General features: G+C 40.2%; 1 protein-coding gene across 1 annotated transcript; it reads right to left on the reverse strand.

Annotated features, from left to right (window-relative positions):
• On the reverse strand, window positions 1–22,869 carry hdgfl2 (HDGF like 2). The gene is made up of 16 exons (XM_080833372.1): window positions 22,689–22,869; window positions 17,125–17,201; window positions 16,431–16,569; window positions 15,257–15,427; window positions 14,216–14,347; window positions 12,539–12,607; window positions 12,219–12,402; window positions 11,792–11,876; window positions 11,126–11,423; window positions 10,159–10,280; window positions 9,617–9,684; window positions 9,402–9,472; window positions 6,501–6,602; window positions 4,788–4,944; window positions 936–1,047; window positions 1–769 (listed from the first exon to the last, which is right to left on the reverse strand). Exons 1-16 carry the CDS (start codon window positions 22,758–22,760, stop codon window positions 670–672), a joined length of 1,959 nt encoding a protein of 652 aa, XP_080689498.1. The 5' UTR covers window positions 22,761–22,869; the 3' UTR covers window positions 1–669.
• Window positions 22,870–24,257: the final 1,388 nt, after the last annotated feature.

The raw sequence follows: 24,257 nt of genomic DNA on the forward strand, positions 1-24,257 counted from the left end.
CTAGGAATACAAAAGGTTGTAACCAAACAACACAGATATACATCAACTTGAACTACAATCATATTTGAAAGTGACACTATCTAAACTGTTTATGTGAATATTTTTTACAAGTTAAAAAGTATTTATTTATATGGACTTTGTGTAATAGTTTGATTCATGAAGTTATTGAAAGCAAAAATTGAGGGTATACCAGACAAGAGAAAATATGTATACAGCATTCTGTTAGAGATGACATTTAACAGTTATTATACAAGTGTTGCCACACAAATAACTCAGAAAACTAATATGGCTCAAACAACTTACATTAGTCCCATTAAAAAAGTTTCTTCATCTTGTCCCCGTAGAACAGCATATTATTGTCATTTCAAATGAAAATACACACTCAGACACAACAATGATTGACACCTAACAATTGGCATGCTGTAAATATTCAAACTAAGTTGTCTTTGCCTGTTTCTGATGACTTAAATGTGTTAAGAACCCAATCTCTAATCTCTCTCACTTCATAAACAACACAGGTGGATGCTGGAGGAAAACCATTGGACAAGAGAAGACTGAAAGGCAATTATGCTTATGGAAAAGGTGGAAACAAGAATATTGACGGGGTCTGTACAGATTTATGCATCAATGACTTTTCTTGGTTTTCTGCCATCCAGTGGCGTGACTCCTTCAGCTCTCTTGTACAGCAGTCTGTGCATTAGGAGTAGGACTATGTGACTTTGTGACGTCACAGGGAACATGTTTCTCAGTCAAATCTTCTGATTCCGCTCTATAACAAAACAAGAGAATATGCCATCAGATATGTGAAGAAAAGCTGCACATATATTGACAATTCTTTACCCAGTCTAAAGAACACTTGACAATTCTTGTGGGATATTCTTCTTTTCCTATTTTGAAGAGATTCAAAAATACCAACTGAACGAGTGATATGGTACCTGCTAGAGATGACGAGCTTGGGCTCAGGGCTTTCTTCAGCAGGTGGAGATTCAGGGGGACATTCTAGGTTCTTTTCTGGAGATTCTGACTCCCCATTCACTGGTTTTAGATCTGGGAGATAAGAGAGATGAGTGTGTTAGGACTCATTAGTGTGACTGCATAAACAGAAGAAAAGTTTGATCTATATTATTCCACCCGTTTTGGCGCTTCTGTGATATAGACATCCCTTCAACTTTGGCACATCTGTCCTGATCCCGTGTAGTGTCCCCTGTCATTCCTCGGTTATTGTTGTTTTTCATTCCTTTTTTCCCCCATTGAAATAAACAGTGGAACATAACCTATAGTGACATCACTTACTCTGCCAGCTGTTCACTAGTTACGCCGCAGGCATACGAAGATTTTATAATGGCATTTCAACCGCGCCATTACATTTACATACCTGGCTGCTTGCCAGAGCCTGCCTTGCAGGCCATGCCATTAACTTATCTGGCTGATATCAAAGATGAAATGGTAACACAGCACTGGTGGTACAGTGGTTAGCACCGCTGGGTTCTATTCCCGACTAAAACAGAATGCTTTTCTAAGTCACTTTGGACAAAAACAAAAGCATCATTACACCTCCAACCTGACTAGCATGTCACTATGTCTGAACCTGACTAGCATGTTGCAGGAAGGCAGTTGGCACTGATGGAGTCTGTCCAAGACTTCTCAAGGCATGCGCTGTGGAACTGGGTGAGCCTCTGCAGCATCTCTTCAACCTGAGCCTCCAACAGGGGAAGGTCCCTTCTCTGTGGAAAACATCCTGCCTCATCCCTGTTCCAAATAAGTCACACCCCAGGGAGCTGTATGACTACAGGCCAGTCGCTCTAACATCCCACATCTGTAAGACCATGGAACGGCTGCTACTGCACATCAGACCCCAGGTACGCCATGCACTTGACCCCCTGCAGTTTGCCTACCAGGAGAAGGTGGGCGTGGAAGATGCCATCGTCTACCTAATGCACAGGGCACACTCTCATCTGGACAAGGGGAAAGGTGCTGTGAGAATCATGTTCTCCAGTGCCTTCAACACCATCCAGCCCCTCTGTCTGAGTGACATGCTCGTGCAGATGGGTGTGAACGCCCACCTTGTTTCCTGAGTCACTGACTTCCTGACAGAAAGGCCACAGTTTGTCAGGCTGAAAGACTGCGTATCTGGATGGACAGGGGGGTGAGTACAGGAGCCTGGTGGACAACTTTGTGCAGTGGTGTAGGCATAACCCAGGCTGCGTCAGCTCACCATTTTTGTTCACATTATACACTAACGATTGTGTCAGTTCTGGACCAAATCAGCATATAATTAAATTCTCAGACGATACTGTTATTCTTAGTCTGCTCACTAAACATGATAATGTAAACATTCACCAGACAGCGATAGATACGTTTTTTAATTGGTGTGACTCACACTTCCTACATATCAACACAAAGAAAACAGTAGAGATGGTGTTAGACCCCAAATCCCTCTGTGGCCAGGGTACAGTGGCTGTAATGGCCAGGCCATTGAACAGGTGAGAACTTTTAAGTACCTGGGGGTACATATAGACAGTGATCTTAGCTGGCGCACCCAGGTGACCAATGTCTGTGCCAGGATACACCAGCGTCTCCATTTTTTGCGCAGACTTAGTCTTTGGAGTATGTAAAAACATCATGTTGATCTTCTATAGAGCCACGATAGAGTCTGTTCTCCGTTATGGGATTACCTGCTGGTTTGGCAATCTCACAGTTAAACACAGGGCAGAAATATCAAGCCTAATTAAAACAGCAGGTAGGATTATGGGGGTAATGCCCCCCCTTAACCCGCAGGAGCTCTTTGAGCAGGCCACTATCAGTCAGGCAAATGCCATTGTATCAGATGGTGATCATGCACTAAACGGGGAATATATTTATTTGAAGTCTGGGAGGAGGTTTAGACTCCCTTGGTGTAAATACAACCGCTACAAACATTCCTTTATACCTCATTCTATCAAATTACTGAATAAACGGGGAACAAAAGATTGAGTGGGACAAAATGGAAACTGTAAACTGGATATTTATTACAGAGTGAATGCTTTGGTTGGTATGGTTGAAGGATGGGGGGGGGGGGGTACTGACTAAGAGTTTGTGTGTGTGGGGGGGGGGTGTAATGGACTTAATGGGTCAGGGGCAGTGGGGCAGGACATCCAATGCTTCTGAGCATGTACACTGTTTTCAGGCTCTTGTTCTTACTCTGTTTGTTTTCTGTGTTGGTGTTATGTGTCTTATGGTGCTGCAACCTCCCTGTCTCCGAGACAAATTTCTCCTTGGTGGAGACTAATAAAGAAACCTAACCTAACCTAACCTAACCACCTGACTCTGAACACCTCCAAGACCAAGGAGATGGTGGTGGATTTTAGGAGGTCTCAGCCTCCTCTGACACCAATCTCCATAGAGGGTGTCAGTGTGGAGGTGGTCAGCACCTACAAGTACTTAGGCGTTCATCTGGACATAAAAACTAGACTGGTCAGCCAACATAGATGCCATCTACAAGAAGGGTCAGAGCCGACTCTACTTCCTCAGGAGGCTGAGGTCCTTCAATGTCTGCAACAAACTCCTGCTCATGTTTTACCAGTCTGTTGTTGCCAGCGTCCTTTTCTATGCTGTGGTGTGCTGGGGAGGCAGCATAAAGTAGAGGGATGCAGGGCGACTAGGCAGGCTGGTGAGAAAGGCAGGAGCTGTTGTTGGCACCGAACTGGACTGCCTAACAACAGTGGCGGAGAGAAGGACCCTGAGTAGGCTGCTGACTATCTTGGACAATGACCACCACCCACTGTACAGTACTTTCAATGGACAGAGGAGCATTTTCAGTGGCAGACTCCTGTCACTGTCATGCTCATCAGACAGGCTGAGGAAGTCCTTTGTCCCCAGGGCCATACAGCTTTACAACGCCACGCAGAAGGGGAGGGGGAGGGAGATGGACTTCTCTGCATGAGTCTACCTCAGTCTGCCCTCCTCTTCTCACCTCACTATATTCCATCCCACTGCCCATCCTTTTACTGGCTATACTAGCCCCTTGGACAGACTTTACTTTTACTTAACTATTTATATCACTCTGCACTATCCTCACACACACAAGCACAGTACTTTATTTGCAATATCCACACATGCACATGAACACTCTTTGCACTCCTTGCACTACTCTCCACTACTTTCAACACTGTCACAATTAATGCACATTGTTATATAAGGCCATATTTATCCTGTACCTGTTAACAGCCCACTCCCTGTGTACATGTTCTCCCTATGTGTATTGTTTTTATTGTGATTCATGTATGTATGTTTGTGAGTTAAGTCAAGTGTTTAAGTGTATAAGCTACTGGATGACCTTCATTTCCCTTGGGATCAATAAAGTATCCATCTATCTATCTATCTGTGTTCACAGTGGACATTCTCCTTGCTCCTCTTGAAAACCAAAACCAATGATGACCATGTCGTTACAATGTCAACAGAGCTAGTAATGAAGGGGTGGATAATTACACAATCCCACTGAGAACTGTGCATTACATGTACGTTTCAAATTAGATTCTTTTTTAAAGAATAGTTGATTTATTTAACTGTAAAGGCTTTGAAGTTTACATCAATCCTACATGTTAAATGTCACATACATGAACATTTACTTGTGAAAGTGAAATAATAGGCATTCAGGGGTAAAAAGGGTCTTAATTACACAAGATAAATATGAGCAGAAGACATATCAAACCCTGGTCCAAATGAATATGAAAGAAGACATATCAAACACTGCTTCAAATTAATATGGGCAGAAGACTTATCACACACTGGTCCAAAGAAAACAGTACCTTGAAGTTGAGGCTCTGCTCCACCATCCTCCGGGTTCTGGTTTTCCAGTGGATTTTTGGCAGTTGGTTCAGATTTACCTAAGAACTGCAGTTTCAATTTGTTGTATACTTCACTGGCTTTCTCCATTACAGCCCCGCTGGCTTTGTACCGACGAATCTGTCAGACAATTTAAGAAATAGACAAAACATTGCTGGGCACTGATATTACACATCCACTATAGTACATCACCCCATGGCATCAGAACACAAAAATACAAATATATCACTGAAAGATAAATGAAGATATTTTGGGATGTAAATGTAGGTAAGTGCATAAATGAAATCCAAATATTCACTCAATATGGTTTTAGCAATTTGTTTGTATTTGCAATGCCTTGCAAAAGTATTAAATCCCATCCCAAAAGCAATCACCATTTTCAGGATTACAAAATGTATTTTCCCCAAACAGTATCTTTATTATGAACATAGTCCATTTCCATACACAAAATAAGATATGCGACTATAAACATTATAAATAAATAAATATATAACTGAACTACTGGTTGCATGTTGAAAATGAAATGCTCCAGACTCTAACAATCCTTCTAAGAAGGCAAGTAAATAAAACCACATTTTCTGGTAGCACTTTACAGCTCAGTAAAAAGTGGGTACATGTTTATTGTGTTGGAAATACAAACATTCGACACTGAAATTTGAATTTGGTGTCTGAATGTTAGTTGGATCCATGCTACTCAAAGGTAAAATTGTCTTGCCTTGAGATAATTTCATTGTTTTGGTGCTATATAAATACAATTTAACTGAATTGAAAGTCTTTCGTTTCTTGGTCATTACCATTTCATTACTACAATTAAAACCTCACCATCAAATCTCACCATTACTACTACTTTTAAAGCTTGTTGACAAAATGTAGTTGACTTTTGCCGGTGTTGGATGTAACTTAATGTTACTGATGTTTTATAGAGTCGCTGCAAGTAAGGGTTGATTCCAGTCAGTCGGAGATGGGTGTGTGGATTGAAGATATTTGACTCATTATTTCACAACTAAACAATGTCACAAAAGCACATGAGATGAACTCTGATTGATAGCCTAGCCTATTTTCTCATTTACAGGAATGATGCATGGACGTGAAGCTGAATTCTATGAATCTCCCAGAATAGCAAGAATGCAGAAGCTAGGTTTAGGGAGAGAGAAATAACTCATCAGGCGGCCAATTGATGAAGCAGGTGGCATGGAACCTTTTTTATCTTTGACAATATAGAAGAACATAATATATATTTTCACCCAAAAAAATGGGGGAAATTTGTATAAATAACTTTTCTAATTGCAAAAATAGGGATGAATTTCAGGGGGGTGGAATTCTTTCTTTTGGTCCAAATAGTTTTGCTTCTCCAAGCACCATTCACATTCTTGTGTTTGAAAATATAAAAATTAATCCATACAAAAAAATACGGATGGACAGATAATAATGAAAATTTGATTTTGCATCAAGACAACAATTCAAAGGTAAAACTGCACACTCCATCTTTCATTTTCCTCATGCATAATCCCAAGTAAATAACCAGATGGAAAGCATTGCATAAAAACTGCATTCATTTGTGGGAGAATCTCATATGGACAAATATTTAGTTTCATTTGAAGCATTGTTTGCAACAGGAAGAAAGTACACCAAAATAAATGTCATATTATTGAATTATTCAGTATCTTTCAGCTCACCTTCTTAAGTGTAGCGATGACATCAGAGTTTTTCTGTAGGATGGCGCTTGTGACCTGTACCGATTCAAGTTCTGCCAGTGCTTCCAGACAACGTTTTATGTCCTGCCATAAGACAGAAGACACACATTTATTGCAAAACATCTTAAATGGCCAATACACCCTCAAGCAACACTATGCAACAATTTGCCACTTTCTGAGACATGTTTTTATTATGAGCAACTTCTTCGGGTAACATCTTCAAACTCATTTAGATGGAATCTGGTTCTATGAAGGACAGGTGAACACACTAGTCATTCAGGCTGTGCACCATGGAGTTCGGGTCGGAACACTCCGGGAAAATGGAATAAATGCCTACACAGCACGACATTGCCAACAATATCGCCAAAACCCCCATTAAACAAGATTTTGCCAACTGGGCTGTTGGTGGTGCAAGGTTTTTGCATGCCTTTTAGTTAGGTAGCTAGCTAGTGTTAGACTACAACTTCATAATGCTTCTTTAAGAAGAAAGAGAGACTTTGAAGTACAGGAACACATTTCAGAATTGTATCTCCAGCATGTTTCAATTATAAACCATTTTTACAGTAACATCTGTGCCCCCTCTAACTTGGCCCTGGGTCTCCAAAAAGCAAATATTATATTGGTTCCAGCAAATTTTACACTGCCAACAAAACAATTGCACTGATTGATGGTGCTCTAGTGGGGTGTTTCACCACTTAGCAGCCATTTTGGTATCTCCTCCAGGCAGCTATTTTGAGCGTACAAGATCAGGCTCCTATCTAAAGGAATGGGGGAATCAGCATTTAAATCTGACATTAACAACTTTGCCACAGTCACTCTTACTATGTATTTCAAGTTGTTTCTGTTAAAGCTAAAAAAAACAAACTGAGCTCTTATTTTTGTATGTATCGTGTACATTTGCCACATGTATGCTAACACGTTTATCCTGACATGTGTATGAATAAATCAGCCATGTTTTTCATTCTCGCCCCTCCCTTCCCTTCCTCCAACCCCCACCCCCCTTTTCCCCCTTCCCTTTTTCTATATCTACCTCTCTACCCTAACAGCTCCAAGCAAAAAGGCCCTTAGTGGTTGGCTGTGCCTAACTGTACCAGAGACATTATAGGAGGAGACAAACCGCTGAGGGAAGATTGATTTGGGTATGACTAATGCTAAATGTGGAGGATCTCTAACATGTCAAATGGGATTAATCAGTTCAGAGATGATAAATGTCAATGTTAAATCCTGTATTGTATTTAGTGTTCATAGATGCATTATGGGTAAGCTGCGGCAGGAAGAGAGACTACTGCTGCAGGTGGAGCAGGTCTTACATGCACTTCAAGATCTTTATTTGATCTGTCTAAGGGGTCAGCACTAGCCTGACGATGTCATACTCATGATTCTAGTCAGAATATGAGTCTGATACCGGACCTTTGGACTGTGATTATGGGGCGTGTTTCAACGAACCAGGAAAGAAAATGCCTATTCGCTGAATTGGATACCTAGAACCAATCAGAGCAACATAGTAGCCTATTACCATCTGATAGATTAAACTTTTACCTGATCCCTTGGAAGGACGGCAAAAACATCTTTTCAATGACAAATGCCTTAATCGCGTTTCTCTGTTCCTCTTTCAAAATGAATGCACTGTCAATGTCTGTTGAGATATGCCTGCTCACGTTAATTAATTAGCATTAAGGCTACAAGCTACAGTTTATTTCGATGGGTTTTTTGTGTACACGTTAGCAATGATATAACAATAATGGTCTAGAGAACTTTAGTTAAGACAAACAATACTCTGTAACATTCGTGTTGCACATGCACAACTAACCGAGTCAATGTAGACATTAAAAAGTCGTGTAGATAGCTTAATTCACATAAAATATTCCCCACTAAGCACCCGGGACGCGGCCATCTTGGTCGGAGTTCGAATCTACCGGTTAATTCAACTCAAGCGTTGGTATCTGTCCATCAACGTATAAAGCCCGCCCTGCCAATTTGATTGGTCCGGTTTGATCCTACCGATGAAACTCTCTCCCAATTAACCCAGAGCCAGACCAAATCTCCCTGACAAAAATGTTTGTGGGCGGGGTTTGGGCTGGTATCCAGGCTAGGTCAGCACACAACAAACTACACAATCTAAACTAGGAGTCCTGTGTTCTGATGGAAGGCCGACCCGGTGTGGGACTGTGTGGTCAAACATGGCCAAGTACAGCACAGAACGGTGCTAGTTTACCTGTGCAGGTTACACATGTGCAGTGAGTAAATCAACCCAAAAAGCCTTTTTTAGCCATTAGCTTATTTGAGTGACTATTAAAAAGTCGTTCCTGGCAGATGGGGAAACAGGGATTCTACCCACATACTTTTAAGGTCTTTTTGACCATCCTATATTTAACCTATTTCCGGTCTTCCCCATTCATTTAGATTTTTGTCCAGAATGACTGCCTGGAGGCATTGCCAAATGAACAAGGGGTAACTTACAGAGCTGTCGACTTTAAAGGCACCCAGTGCAACTTTATGTAAACATTCAATGAAAAATAAACATTACATTTCCAGTCTTTTTTACACGTAGTAAGTTTCAATAACTCCATACCATTACATATCGACATTCAAGGAGCAAAGATGAGACGTCGTTGTGTGGTGAGAACTGATAGAAAATCGTAAACAACAACAATCGCCGGTGTTGTTGTTATCGATTTTCTATCAGTTCTCACCACACAACGACGTCTCATCTTTGCTCCTTGAATGTCGATATGTAATGGTATGGAGTTATTGAAACTTACTACGTGTAAAAAAGACTAGAAATTGAATGTTTATTTTTAAGCCTCGAAAGTTGCACTGGGTGCCTTTAAGACAAGGGGTAACTTACAGGGCTGTCGACTTTAAGACAAGGGGATAACTTACAGGGTTGTCGACTTTAAGTGCGAATTTGATGTCCTGGTGGAGCTTTTGCAGCTTCTCCTCAGGGGATAGCTCTGTCAAACAGAGAAAGACAACTCAATGTTATTACATCGTCATAAACAGTATAGCCATCATGAATCTATAAACGTAACTAATTGTTACTAATAAGAGAATGCCCAATAAACAGTATTTTGTAAAAAGAAAACATAAATTCTCACCTTTCTTCTTTTCAATTTTTTTCTCTGGTTTTGGTTTTGGTTTATGCTTTGCTTTGTCCTGCTTACTCCTGGAAAAAAATCAAGCAGGAATCTATCACCATTGATGAATCATCAACCCTGCATTCACAACTGGATCAGTGATTCCCCCCCCAACTGAATTCTTCGACTTTTAACAGTCATCACTCCGCTTGCCCTACATTAGATCCCCTACCAAGCTAGTCACTGGCAACTCCAAAACCCCTTTCTCACACCATGCCATACCACTAGCCATTCCCTTATTGTCTTATTCAGAACTCAAATCTCTCCACCGTTCTCTTTGCAACTTCATGAACACAGAAAGGAAATAGCCCAAATTGTGGCGACCATACATCACATTTACCTGGCGAAACAGTTCTCAATGGCACTGACATTACTCATACTTCACATGGGACAGATATATAAAGATTTATGCTTAACCAACTTTGTGATGCTTTAATTAGCCTATTATTAGGCCAATAATCTACCACCAAATCCCTTTCCCCAATGCATTTGAAATGTGTTACTTTGGTTTGTCCACTACAGGCTGCACTTTCTTCTTCCTGTGGGTTTCTTTCTTCTCTTCGTCTTTTTCCTTCTTCCATCGCTCTTTCTTCTGGTTGTCTGGGCGTTTGCTTTTTTTTTTGGGCTGGTAGAATAAACCAAGCAATAATCAAAATGCAATAATATAAAAAAATCCATTTGAATGTTTAAACAGAAACAGCAGCCCTGTACACAGATGCACTGAAATCACCACCGCTGCTGACCAATGGCCACTCTGATGTGGTTAGGATCACATAAAGTGGAACAGCTCATTCCCTCATTTTACAAAGAATTGAACATAATTTGGCCAAGTTGGCGGAATCTAAAGACCCACAAGGTAAATAGCCCTGGGGTCTCCGTGGGCTCTCCGTGTCTCCGTAAATGGACGACCATAAATGACGCTTTAAGGCTGCTTGTTGTATGATATTATTGAAAGATACCATGCATTCTGAAGGTTTTTCACAATTTGTCATGTTTCAGACTCAATATTTGTTTTTTTATTATAAATCTACACACAATGCACAGTACGTGTGCATTAAAATTAGTTTTGTTCATTTATTAAAAATAAAATAAAAGAAACCCTTCAGACCTTAACTTAGGACATTTGCAATTGAGCTGTGGTGCATCCCAATTCACTTAATACGTGGTTAAAGCAACCAAGGATCTATTTTAGGGCCCTTCCTTTTAGTCTATACATGTTACCCCTTGGTAGTGTCATTAGGAGGCACAACATCAATTACCATAGCCTATTATTATCATATCACACCCAGTTCTATATTTCTGTAACACCCAACAATTACAGCTGTATTGATTGCATGGTAAATTGCATTGCTGATATAAATGTATGTATGTCACAAAACTTTCTGAAAGAGAGAAACAATCTGCACATTAAGAAACACTAGCACTTAGCACATGTGATCATGAATAGAGATCATGGGGCCTGTCACCTACCTCACTGGGTGCTGGTGAGTCAGAGTCGGAGGGAGCAGGGCGTGGTGGTGGGGGTGGTTTCTTACTCTTCTTCAGGGGAAAGTCATCTACTCCCTCATCTGAGCTGCTGCTAGAGTCCTTTTTCCCACTCTTTTCTTTGTCACGTTTTCTCTCCTTGTCCTCCTTGTCCTCCTCCTTCTCCCTGTCTCTCAATCTCTTCAGCTCCTCCGCTTCCTCCTTTTTCCTCCGCTCTTCAAGTTCATGCCGACGCTCCTCATCTCGTTTCTTCCAATCACTGATGTGGTCTGTTTCACTGTCACTGTCAAATTAAAAATGAGTCACAATTTTTTCAGTAAAGTATTTTTCCGTGTCCCTCCAGGATTTTGCAATCTTGCCATTTTGCTAATTCAAGGATTTCCTGTGATTACAGGTTGCAATTTTCTCTTAATACCACAATATTTCTTAAAAAGAAACCTGCAATCACAACAAACTCTCCTAAGATTCTTTTGGGATCACAAATTTAAGGAATTCCTTCCGGGAATTGAAAAAACTAACAAAAAAAAGACAAAACAAAAAATTACAGCAATTTCAACCACAATTGTTGAGAATTCATGCAGCAAATTCAGTCGTTTTAGGCACAATCCCAACAGCCCCTAGCAAGGTTTCCAACAGCCACTGTGTGCTCACCTGTCACTATCCGAGGAGGAGGAGGAAGCCTTCTCTGGTACAGGCTTCTGTTTCCTGGCCTGTGCTTTGGGAGGGACTTTTTTTTCTAATTCCAGAAAAAAAATCAAATTGGAATTAACAAAAGCAAAATGTATCCGTAAATATGGGAAAACTTCCAGTAATGGCCCTTCATTCATAGTGATGACACCCTGCGGTAAGAGCCTTGGGCTGAAATTAGATGGAAAAACTATATTTCACCTGGCTTTTTTAAAACAGATTTTTCAATTTAGTAATTATATGATTTATGGACAGGACAGGACCTGCTACCAAGTAGTTTGAATAGATGAGCTGTTCTTGGAGACTGGGCCATTATAGGAGCGCTTGGGGCACAGTCTCAACACTAGAATAGACAGCTACATTAACAACTGCAACACACTCAATTACTCACCTTTCTTGGCAGCCGGGGGACGTTTTTTCGGAGCAGGGGTATCAGAATCCGACTCAGATTTGGAGCCAGTCTGTGACTCAGAGCCAGAGATGGCAGGCCGTGGTTTAGAATCATCCGAGTCAGATCTACCTCCTTTCTGCTCAGACTGTGATCCTGAATCAGAATCAGAGTCTGTTGAAGGCTTCTGTTGAGCCGAAAATAAGCCATTTCAAGTCAGTTACTGGTCAAGTACCAATACCTTCCATTTCAAATGTCCAATGACAGACAATATTTAACACAATGCTGCTTTGTTACACGATGTCTGGAATCTTAGTCTTTACCGTCTTCTTTCCTCTTGCTGTGGCCTTTCTCCCCCCTCTGCCAGTTGCCTTCTTCTCTGGTGTGAAGTCCTGAGGAGCATCCACAGCAACAATGACCAACCAGTTAATCTTCTCAATGATTATAAGACACTCTTTAATACAAATGCCAGTTTTGCTTATCGAGTCACTTTGGTCACTGGTAACTTTGTAATCATTGGAGCATACTGTTGCAGTGTAAATGAGTACACCTCCTCTTAAACCTGACACATTTGGGGTTTCTATATGATGCTGTGTTGTTGTACTCAAACTTGGGTTTCTATATGATGTGGTTTTGTAGTACTCAAACTTGGGTTTCTATATGATGCGGTGTTGAAATACTCAAACTTGGGTTTCTTTATGATGTAGTGTTGTAGTACTCAAACTTGGGTTTCTATATGATGTAGTGTTGTAGTACTCAAACTTGGGTTTCTATATGATGCTGTGTTGTTGTACTCAAACTTGGGTTTCTATATGATGCGGTGTTGTAGTACTCAAACTTGGGTTTCTATATGATGCTGTGTTGTTGTACTCAAACTTGGGTTTCTATATGATGCGGTGTTGTAGTACTCAAACTTGGGTTTCTATATGATGTAGTGTTGTAGTACTCAAACTTGGGTTTCTATATGATGTGGTTTTGTAGTACTCAAACTTGCTGTTTGAATAGACCGTCCCAAATCATCGAAAATCAAAGTTTTTTTGGCATACCTTCATGTCTCGTCAGACACCTGTCTGACCAGACATCAAGTACTTGAGACAGCTATCTAAGAAATGGAACACACCCTAGCTCTTGCTGCCGAGTATTCAAAGTTGACTTCAATGTTTTAATGTAATTTATTCCATGATCAGGGTGTTTTCCCTGCCTTCAACACTGCTCGCTACAACAGTTGGCAAGTAAAGGCTCCTTGTCTTCACCATACAAAGATATATGTAGCTACCGTACTCAATGAACTTTGGTAAAAGATAGTCGTGAATATGCTTCTCCATCTGTCAAATCAGGACCAATCAGAGAAGAGCCCGTCCTCCTTTGGTTCTCGCCCACACAGTGCCAAAAGTATGAATTCGAGCGAGCAGATTTTGCGCGAGCGTATGATAAATTCAAGCAAGCAGACCAAGTATGTCGGTCTCTGCATTCGCAGTGGTTACATTTCCTCTTGCAGCTGCTAAAATTAAGTGCGCAGACGAAATTCAAGCGTGCGAAAAACTGAAAGTTGCTTGGATAGACGTTTATTGCGCGTGTGAGTTTTGGCTCTAAACTGACGCCATACTGCAGTCATCCCTGTGAGGTAATCTCCATGTCCATGTATGTCAGTAATCAATGCACTGCCAAACTGTCTGTGATTCTGTGCTAATGCAGTTGTCTACCAATAGTCATTCTTCAACAAATATACTACTTTAACAAGACAATCAATAGATGCATGTGTCCAAACACACTGTGCTTTACTTTGTTTCAAGAAAATTAGAGACCAAGTAGAAGTAACAATGGTATCAATGTATGAATAAATGAAATCAACTCAGAATATGATGGACATGATGGCATTCGCTAGTGTATTCTGCCGTCACAGATGATGTGTGTGAAAAATCATGGATAACAACCAAGGTATATCAGACTGATATAGAAAAGAGTGGAAAGAATGGTAATGGCTGAAGTTGTTATTGTACCTGGTCACTACTTTTTCCTGAATCAGAGTCTGATGTTGGGGAGGGCTCAGATTCTGATGTGGTCCCCTTGCCATGCTGTTTGTCTTTCTCACTGGATGAACCTCGCGCCTTCTTCTTCTTTGCTGAAGGTTGCTAGAAACATGAGGCATACATTTCTATAGACTGTTCATTCCATTCATCTCTTTGACAGTATTAAAGCATTTTAACAGTCAAATTCTTTTGCAAAAAATATGAACATGCACTGACTATATCAACCGCTTAGGCAAGTTACCTCTAGTTCAAACTAGCTAACGCTAACGCTGGCGTTAGCTATTCACTAGCTGCGCTAGCGTAGCTTTGTCAGTTATGGGACAAAAAAAAAGTTTGTAAAAAATCGGCAATTCTATTCAACAAACGATATGCACAAGTATATATAGGTTTAATAATAGATTAACATGACAAGGTGAACGAAACACACGCATGCCGGTAATTAACACCGTTACAATAACAAGCTAGACAGTTAGGACCATATGGTTAGGACACTGTCCTGTCAGGGGCAGGTTAATAAACTAGGTCTACATCCCAGTGCCTCTTCAGATTAGCTAAATTAACTGAAGGTGAATTCATTGTATCTTTCCCATGCGGTGCATGAACAATGCTGGTATTGGATGTATTTATCTGCAATCCCGATGACCGTGAGATGAGGCTTTTCCCTCTTGCATTGAGCTCTGTAAATTCTCGCCTCAAATGTAAGCTTGTTATCCACCATGTTGAGTTTTAAATTGTATACATATCCCTCAATTGAATAATGAAGTCCCTTTTGAAGGCTTCTAGACGAAATCAGGTCCTTTTGTCTCCAAAAGTTGTCTAGAGCCTCTTTGGGATATAGTTTTGACACTGATAGCTGCCCTTGTAAACTCTAGTCAGCGCTGATAAGTTGTCCGAGTTAGCAACAGTAACTAAGGGGGGCGGGGCTTAGCGATAGGTCAATTCAGCACATTAGTGACTGGAGATGTGCTGAAAGCCAGAGATGTATGACCATGGATATATGCCCCTCATTACCTTAGGAGCAGGCATCTTCCGCTTCAGTCCTGCTTTTCCTTGATCCTCACTGCCCGAGTCGGAATCTTCACTGCCAGTCTCAGTATGCCATGGCACAACCGCTGGCTGATCCTCCTCAGCATCACTTTTCGCCCCAGCTTCATTGTCTTCTGTGTCCGATGAGCTTGCAGGCTGTGATCAAGAGACGATTAGACAGTACTCATTACCATTAGACATCTGTATTTCTAAATGAGACGAAAAACTTACCTTCTGATTCATCATCAAAGTCTTAGCATGTGTGTGCAAGTAAAAAAACAACCAATTAACTAAACATTACATAAGTTTCACAGTTATGTTATTTTATGTATGTTTTTCACAAACTGATAAGCATATTGAAGACTTGAAATTGAAGATTAGGAGTTGGATTTAGAAATTGGGAAAATTGGAATTAGTTAAGCATCTTCACGAACATTCAATGCTTGTCAAAGAGGCATTCGTGACTGTAAGCTGCAGTGGCAAAAGTAGGTTCTGGCATAACAACTTTGTGTATTGCTGTTCAAAGATTGAGACAAGACCTAACACTTTACCATTGAGACACTGGGAAAGACAATATCTGCATGTATAAATGCAGTATAAAAATGTAAATGAAATAAATAAATAAAATGTATACTTTTCAAAATGTAAAATTGTTCATCCCAGTGTTTGGAGTTAAATGGGATCAACAACTTGGATAATTGCAAATAGTTCAGAAAATCACAAGACTTCCTAAAATAACAAAAGCTGACTTCAGAAATGTCACTGACACACTTGGGGCCGGTGTTGCTTGTATCTGCTTGTTGCATCTGGTAATGATTATTTTCTAAAGTTGCCTATTTTCCCAATTCAAGCAATGAACCGGAGTTAAGGCAACAGGCAGTATTCTATCAATTTCACATGACTAGCTACAGACATATTTTTGCACAGAATGTAAGAGAAATGAGCTTTATGAGCATGGATACATTCTTAAATGTTTCATTTCAGTTTATGAAAAATGGGACCAAAGCTCATGTTGAGTGGTACACTTACCGTGACTTGAAATCATATACTGGGCTAGCTATAACATGACAAGTTTATACATTCTGATTCATGAGATTGTAACCTGCACAGTGGTGTACATAATGTTGTGAAGTAAGTGTAATCCAGTGTTAATACTCACAGCAGGTGTGCTGTAGGAGGCATGAGGATTGTTCTGGATCTCCCACAATCCCTCATTGAAGCCTTTCCGTTTGTTAGGCTTACCAAAACGTTCACCGTACTTCTCAAATGCAAACAGGTCCTTTGGTGCCAGGAAGGCTCTGGAAAAAGAGTGATTATTTAAAGTTCAGTCCTCTTCATAGACACTGACCAACATGGTTTATTTTCCATTAAGACTGCTTTAGAACTTTTTTTACGTTGAATTGTATTGTCGACGCGTCATATAAGCAGAAGAAGAAACACTTTCATCCTTACCCATTTCAGAGTGTCATAATTGCAAACATGTACATTTCACACTTGTATCTTGTATCATTTTAGACCTTTACCAAAGTTCCAAAGTGCAATTTATTTGTAAAGTCCCTTTACTGTAAAAATGATGGTACACTGAAATCTGAATTCAGACTGCATGAAAACTCAACTACTTTGATTGTAGATTGAATCTATCTTCTACAAAAATAAACCAATGAACCATAAATACACCAATGAACCAAAAAAATATGGTGACCTAAACAATACTCAACAAGTTAAATTGTGAATTTGTGTCTGAATTTGGCTTAAAAACCTTTGAGCAAAATGGAATATGGAACAACTTGGATATCAAGCTTATTTTCACATTTCATCTATAATTTCAGGCAATGCACAGTAATCTTACTCACGTTTCATGAGTCCCGAAGAAGAAGATTGGGATCTTGTTTGGTGGAGGTTTTACTGCTCCATCAGCCACATCCTCAATCTAGGGGTTAAACATCAAGGGCAATGAGGTATTAAGAGTAATAATAATAATAAAAAATACCACCAACGTTGCAAGTCAACATGAACTCCTGAAGGCTACAGTGCACAGATGAGGATCCCTGCAAGTAGAGGTCTGTCTTATTTGGGGAAAGCTACCATATTTATTTAAGCGCACAAGCTAAGTTAAGTTAACTCTGCCTGGTAACGACAAACAGCACAACTTCCTTCCTATGAAAGAGGCAGCGAAGGAAGCCTGACAGGTAGACCAGTGTTGATAATCTAGGTAATAGTAGAAAACTGCATTCTACTGTTTTATGTATTCTACTGTACGTGGCAAATACAGCAAAAGGAATTATAGCTTACCAAGTTAACATGTTCAAGTCACTGAATCAACAGAATCTAGAATAAATAAAGTAGTCCCACAAAGCATATTCAGTTTTGTCACATGTTCTTTTACATAATTGGGCAGCCCAGATTAAAGCTGCCATGCACTGGTTCTCAGCTGATCCTACAGCATTTGGGTTAGAATAGAGAATGCCACAGTATCTTATTGTTATCCCTAAAGCTCTATCAGTATTCCGATAGTTTGAAACCTGTTAAAAGGTACTGTGATGTGATGTCTTGACCTGTCATTGACTCCCCACAGAGCAGAGGACACACCTTCAGCACCACGGAGAGATCCCCTATTCACAGCTCAAACCCTTAGAGGTGGGCCTGGATGGACAGAACTACTCTCACTGGATGGTTAGTACCATGGAGAACTCCACTGTTCACAGCTCAAACCCTTGGAGGTGGGCCTGGAAGGACAGGACTACCCTCACTGGATGGTTTGTACCACGCAATATTTTAAAGACACAATTTTTATACTGCAACATTGGTTCATGAAATAATACCCTGCCAGAGGATACATGAACAACATACTATTATTTTGAAACCGAAAACTGGGTATGCGGTCATTGACTTTTCTGAAGTATTACTTATCTACACTTCGCTACTGACAGATCGCCTGAGGATTACAGTGTCTCCTGCAGTTATGGCTAGCAATCAGAGACATCCGCGTCTGTTCTCACTGGATGAGACCGTATTATTGTGCACCATCGATGACAACTCATCAGGTGTGCATGACAGTGACGACCATGTTGATGTAAGAAAAGTCAAAATAAAAACGTATTACAAATAGTAATATTAGTATCCTCCTATTTGTTCTGACTAGCTAACTCTCCAGTAACGTATGGCTGTCACTGAGAATTGTTGGTTTATAACTGGCACCAGCCCTATCGTTCTCTAAATTGATCAGACATAGCTAGATCAATGAAATATAAATGGATTGTATGACACTTTTATTTGCAGAGATATGTAACATTGAATTATTGGTCTTTGTAGGACGTTCAAAAAAGCTAATTTTCACGTTAACTCACTCACAAGAGCTATTTTCTGCACAAAAAACTATGACGCGGGTTATTGGCTGTGTTTTCTGTTTGTGAAAGCAAAACTTGGCAGTGTTTTAACAGTGTTATGTTTTCATGTAAACATCAACATAAATGTGGCTAAACCTCTGTCAAAAATCCTATCCACCTTGGTTATAAACTCTGATAAAAATCCTTGTAGTGGGAGATTTTAATATCCACATGGACAAGGAAAATAATAGCTTTACAATCGCATTCCAATCACTAATAGACTCTAATGGGTTTACCCAACATGTAAACACACCAACTCATTCCCACAGCCACATCATACCACCCTATAGTTCTACCTCAAAATACTGCCCTTTCAGATCATCGTCTTATTACATTATGCAGTAAGAACTCGCAGAATCGGAATTAATAGTCCTACAGCCGTTGTCTATCTAACAGCAAAGTTCATGTCAAAACTACCAACCGCACGGCTCTCAGCTCTTACTACATAAGGATAGTCCTCTTTCTGATATGAAATCAGCTCACTATTCATTCATTGATTGAAGAAATGAAAACAACCCAATCTCTTCACCATTTCTAGACCAACAAAAAAAAACACAACAACGACATCAATCATCAATCCTCGATTAGACCCTATTTCCACAAAACTACTTTAACACGCACTACCCTTATTAAGTGAGACACTACTTAAAGTAATGAACAATACACTAATTTCAGGATCTGTTCCAGAATCATTCAAAATAGCAGTAATCAAACCACCTTTCAAAAAACCAAACCTTGATCCTGATAATCTGGCTAACTATAGGCCCATATCTAACCTCCCTTGTCAAAAATACTTGAAAAAGTAATAGCTACGCAACTTACTAGATAAGAACTATATCGAAGAAGATTTCCAATCTGGCTTTAGAACCCATAAGAGCACTGAAAGAGCCTTAGTCAAAGTTCTGAATGACCTTCTAATCGCATCTGATCATGGCTGCACTTCAATACTGGTTCTTCTAGACCTTGAGCAAGACACTGAACCCCCAACTGCTTACGATGTGCAGGTTGGCAACCTAGATAGTAGCCTCTGCCATCGGTGTATGAATGGCATTCATCTGTTCTTTGAGTGCTCTATTAGTAGAAAAGTGCTATATAAATGCAGTCCATTTACCATTACCTTTCTGATCAATACTAATTTGTTCATGTCATGTTCATAAGTTATCCAATCAAACCAGAGTAAGTTATGGTGTTCCCCAGGGCTCTGTCCTTGGACACCCATCCGTGAAAACCCATGAAATTGTACAAGTATGGATATATGTACTCATTCATGCACCAACAGCATCATATTAAAAAAAAAAAATTGTGCTTTTCAAAAATATAAAAACAGAGATACCATAAAGGTACCTTCTAAGTTTTGGAGCCTAACGCTTTCTCTTTGAAGTGTCTGGGCCCAACGATGACAGAGGAGCTGTCCTGGCACGCCAACACAGCTTCTGTCATAGGGAAAGCCCAGCAACGCCTCTTCTACCTTCGGAAGCTGAGGAAAGAACACCTCCCTTAGAGACTACAGATCAACTTCTACAATCCATTCCATCTCCACCTCCCCTTGCCTGCAGAGTTAACCTTGCATCCTTACTGACCCTTCCCATCACCTGTTCCTCCCGTCAGGGAAAAGGTTCAGATCCACCAATGCACGCACCTCCAGAATGGCAAAGAGCTTCTATCTGCATGCAATAAGGCTTCTAAACAGCTCCACCAATAACCTCCCCCCACCTCACCCCGCCCCAACACTCACACACAAATATGACTTTATGGACTCATGGACTGCACTCTAACACTCTACCCTGCACTTATTGATGCACCTCAAAATATATAGCCTATATATAGCCTATATATATATATTGCTTTTTTTAAATCAGGGATATTTATTTATCTATGTAATAATTGCTATTTATTATTATTTAGCTGTGGCAGTTAGTGTGCACGGCACCTTACATTTTTTAGCTGTCTGATGCTACCTCATCTGTCTCGTTGCTTTTGTGACAACGACAATAAAGTACTTTGCTCTTGAACTTGAACTAGAGAGCCTACATCACAAGTGCATCAAACATCTTGGGCAATTTGGTGTGCCTGGAACACATAGGTAAAGGCTATAATCTTCTTTGAATAACATTAGTTTACCTACATTGTTAACCTACTTATTAATTTGTCATACGATTGTCTACTATCTGTTCCTTATGTTATAATGAAAATGGAAGTGTTTATTTGCATATAGCTTGGGGAAGTAAGCTCTAAAGTGGTCATTTCAGACGCATGCAGTGACGCATTCTAATGCCAGGTGTGAACTGACTTACTTAGAGCTGTCCACCTTTGATCAGATCACCAAAGATACATAATAATACCAGGTGGGAACATGCTGTTAATTAGATAATTATATGTCCAACAGAAATACAGCAATAATGTCATAATTTTTCAGCCTCTTCCAACTCCATCAACTGTCTCTATCGTTACCTCCTGATCTCCTAAGGTTTAACTGCCTGGCTTTCTCTCCCTGTGGTTGGTGTGTTTACTGAAGGACTAGGTTTGGTTTCAGACCCTTTCATCCTAATTCTCCTCTGCTGCCCACAGGCTTCTTTGGCTGAGTGGCCGGTTGGGTGACTTAACCCAAATTAACTCTCTTAACCCACGTATCAGACTGTGCTTTTTAGTTTGTGTCACAGAATTTGTTAATATGTAAATATGGAGGCCTTTCGGTACACAGCCCTACTACTTCTATCCGTTGAGTGAGCTCCTGGTGTTATGTGATCTTTGCCGTAATACTGTTTATTCTATCCATTGAGTGAGCTACTAATGTCAGTGATATGATCTATGCCGTTATACTGTATATTACATCCATTGAATGAGCCCCTAATGTCAGTGATGTGTTGGTGTAGAGCCATCTGCCCTGTCCTTCCAGGCCTGTAGTCTGTGCTGTAACTCTGAATGTGATCAGGGCACCCCAAGCTGGGTGTGTGTGTGTCTATTAGCAGACTTGGAGAAAGCCTAGGCACAGGTGGAACTGGAAATTTGAACTGCCCGTTCTCTGCCATTATAGTGACACTAGCCTGCTTGCTTTTGTATAGCAATACCTCTTCCTAGCCTTGTGGAAGACACCGGTCAGAGTAAGAGCAGGTAGGGAAGTAGACAGGCAGGTAGGCCATCCAATCATTTCATCCAGGACAAATGAAAAGATTGGACAGGCTTTTTACAGCCCTGCAGCTACCACAGATGATGGATTTATTTTTGTTGTCAGAGCATTTACTTATTCATTGCTATCGGGATGTAAAGAGGATTTCAAAAAATGTAACAAAGAATGTTTCCACTCTGCCTTTAACAAATACAGTCTCTACTGTTTCAAATGCATCTCATCTGACGTGATATTCATCAAAGTATATAGCATGACTTGCAGCACTCCTAAACTAAGAGACACAGCTCCATTACGTTTAGTGTAAAAACGTCAGCGTTCGTACACAGGTCTGGCTCTGTAAATGGGAAACTATCATATTGGCTTGGACCAAGCTATACACTACTCCAGCCAATAACACGTTGCTTTAGGAGCACAGAACGAAGGGGTATAATCTGATTGGCCGTTAAGGTCGAATATCAACAACCTTTCGCCAGATTCGCGAACTCTACCTTTAATTTGTTGATTAACCTGTCTCACAAAGGCTTTGCGCAACTGTAGCATCACATGATAGTATAACTGCTACAAGTCGACTGCATGGAATGGAAAATCAAAAAGCAACGCTATCTCGCAGGATTGAAAAGTTGGAAACTTGGTTTGACTGGACCTCCAACGCAAGCTCTGTGTAACAAGCACAGTAGAACACACAGTAGAAAACGTTTGCAGCTAGCTAGCTAACAACCGATATCTTAGCAATAACAACAGGAAAATTCTTATTTTGATTTGTTAATTTGTTATGTACATTTCATTACAGTAACTCTAACCAGCAGGGAGACAAATAAAAAACACAGCCAACAGTCTAACAACAACGTGCCAGAAAACCCAAGCATGAACCCCTGAATCCCATAGCATCGCTATGCTTTCTTACCCGGGCAGGCCAGTGGGGGTACCCCTTCATTTTGGCGAAAACTAGGTCGCCAGGCCGGAAATTGTGCGGCATGTCGTTCTCCTTTCACGCCTTTTGTTTCTCACTATGCTCAGTTTATGTGTTTTAGAAAGCCCAGCTCAATACTAAACGTTCCAGCGCTAGGTAACGTAACTTAGCTATAGAAATATCAAGTGTGAGTTGAATTGAAACGGAGCTGGGGGTAAGAAGGCGGTATTTCCGGTAAACTTGACACATGAGCCTAATTTCCCACCTTCCTATTTCCAATTGGTGCAAATGTCTGTCACACACCGCTACACATGATTGTTTGGTTCTCTGTGGAAGTCGACCGGATGTTTGTAGTTTTTAGTGTTTTCATTTTAACACGTCCTGGTCCCCGAAAAGATTGAATTGTTTTACAAAAAATAGGCAAAAATAAAGTGTATGCGAAATAACATCTTTAGAAAATCCAGGGAAACCGTTTGGTTAAGGGTAGTCAGTCGGTCTTTTGTAACTAACTAACTAACTAACTTGTCTCGCAAACGTAAAGATGTTACTACCAATATGCTTAACAGAAGTAAAATAAATAAATAAATAAAAACTGACTTACATGGTTTGCACCAACAAGGACTAAGCTTTACGTATAAAATCAAGGTTAATCTATGAATTCAGTTGCATAAACTATAAACCTAGTTTAAAAACTATCAGGTTTACATTTAAAATATCCTTTTCAACCTTGATTTCAGTTTTCAAAGTAAACCTGGATGAATTTGAATCCTGTTGCACCACTACTTTAAACTCTGATTTAAATTTCAGTAGGCTAAGGGATATAATTAAACTTAGCAATTGAGGTGGTTTGAATTTCCAAAATGGCAGCATACAGCGGGTAAAATAAGTAGGTTATTGAACACGTCACTATTTCTTCAGTAAATATATATCCAAAGGTGCTATAGACATGACATTTTCACCAGATGTTGGTAACAACCCAAGTAATACATACAAAGAAACTTCATTCAAAAATTACGTTTTGTGTAATAATGTGAAATGACACAGGGAAAAAGTATTGAACACATGAAGAAAGGGAAGTGCAAAAAGGCATGGAAAGCCAGGTCCCAACTGATGGCCTATAAAAAGGTGTCTCATTACCAAGGTGTCACACAAGAAACATCGTTTGATGGGTAAAAGCAAAGAGCTCTCTGTTACAGATGCATTTCTAAACTTCTGAATGTTCCAGTAAGCTATGGTGACCATATTTCTGCAACAAAATCCAGGGACATTTTCAGTTCAGACACACCTCCAACACTGTGTAAAGTTTTTATCTTTGTAAACGAAAAACTGGGCCTGTCCCGGAAACTGGGAACGTCTGGTCACCTTACAGTGAGCACTCTTGGGGCTGGAAGTTGAAAGAACATAATTTCAGCATAAACTGGCCACCACAAGGTGCTCCTCACAAGATTTCTGACAGAGGAGTGAAAAGAAATATCAGAAGAGTTTTCCAAGAGCCAAGGACCACTTGTGGAGAGCTTCAGAAAGACCTGAAATTAGCAGGTACAATTGTTTCAAAGAAAACAA

Source organism: Sprattus sprattus (genome assembly GCF_963457725.1).
Source record: "Sprattus sprattus genome assembly, chromosome: 2".
Lineage (NCBI taxonomy): Eukaryota > Metazoa > Chordata > Actinopteri > Clupeiformes > Clupeidae > Sprattus > Sprattus sprattus.

Excerpts from the sequence above, each read along its gene's own strand:
- hdgfl2 (XM_080833372.1), bottom strand. The coding sequence starts at position 22,760 with ATGCCGCACAATTTCCGGCCTGGCGACCTAGTTTTCGCCAAAATGAAG. Across the intron at positions 9,685-10,158 it reads CCTGTAGTGGACAAACCAAA|GAGTAAGCAGGACAAAGCAA; the intron begins GTAACACATTTC and ends ATTTTTTTCCAG. Across the intron at positions 4,945-6,500 it reads TCATCGCTACACTTAAGAAG|ATTCGTCGGTACAAAGCCAG; the intron begins GTGAGCTGAAAG and ends ATTGTCTGACAG.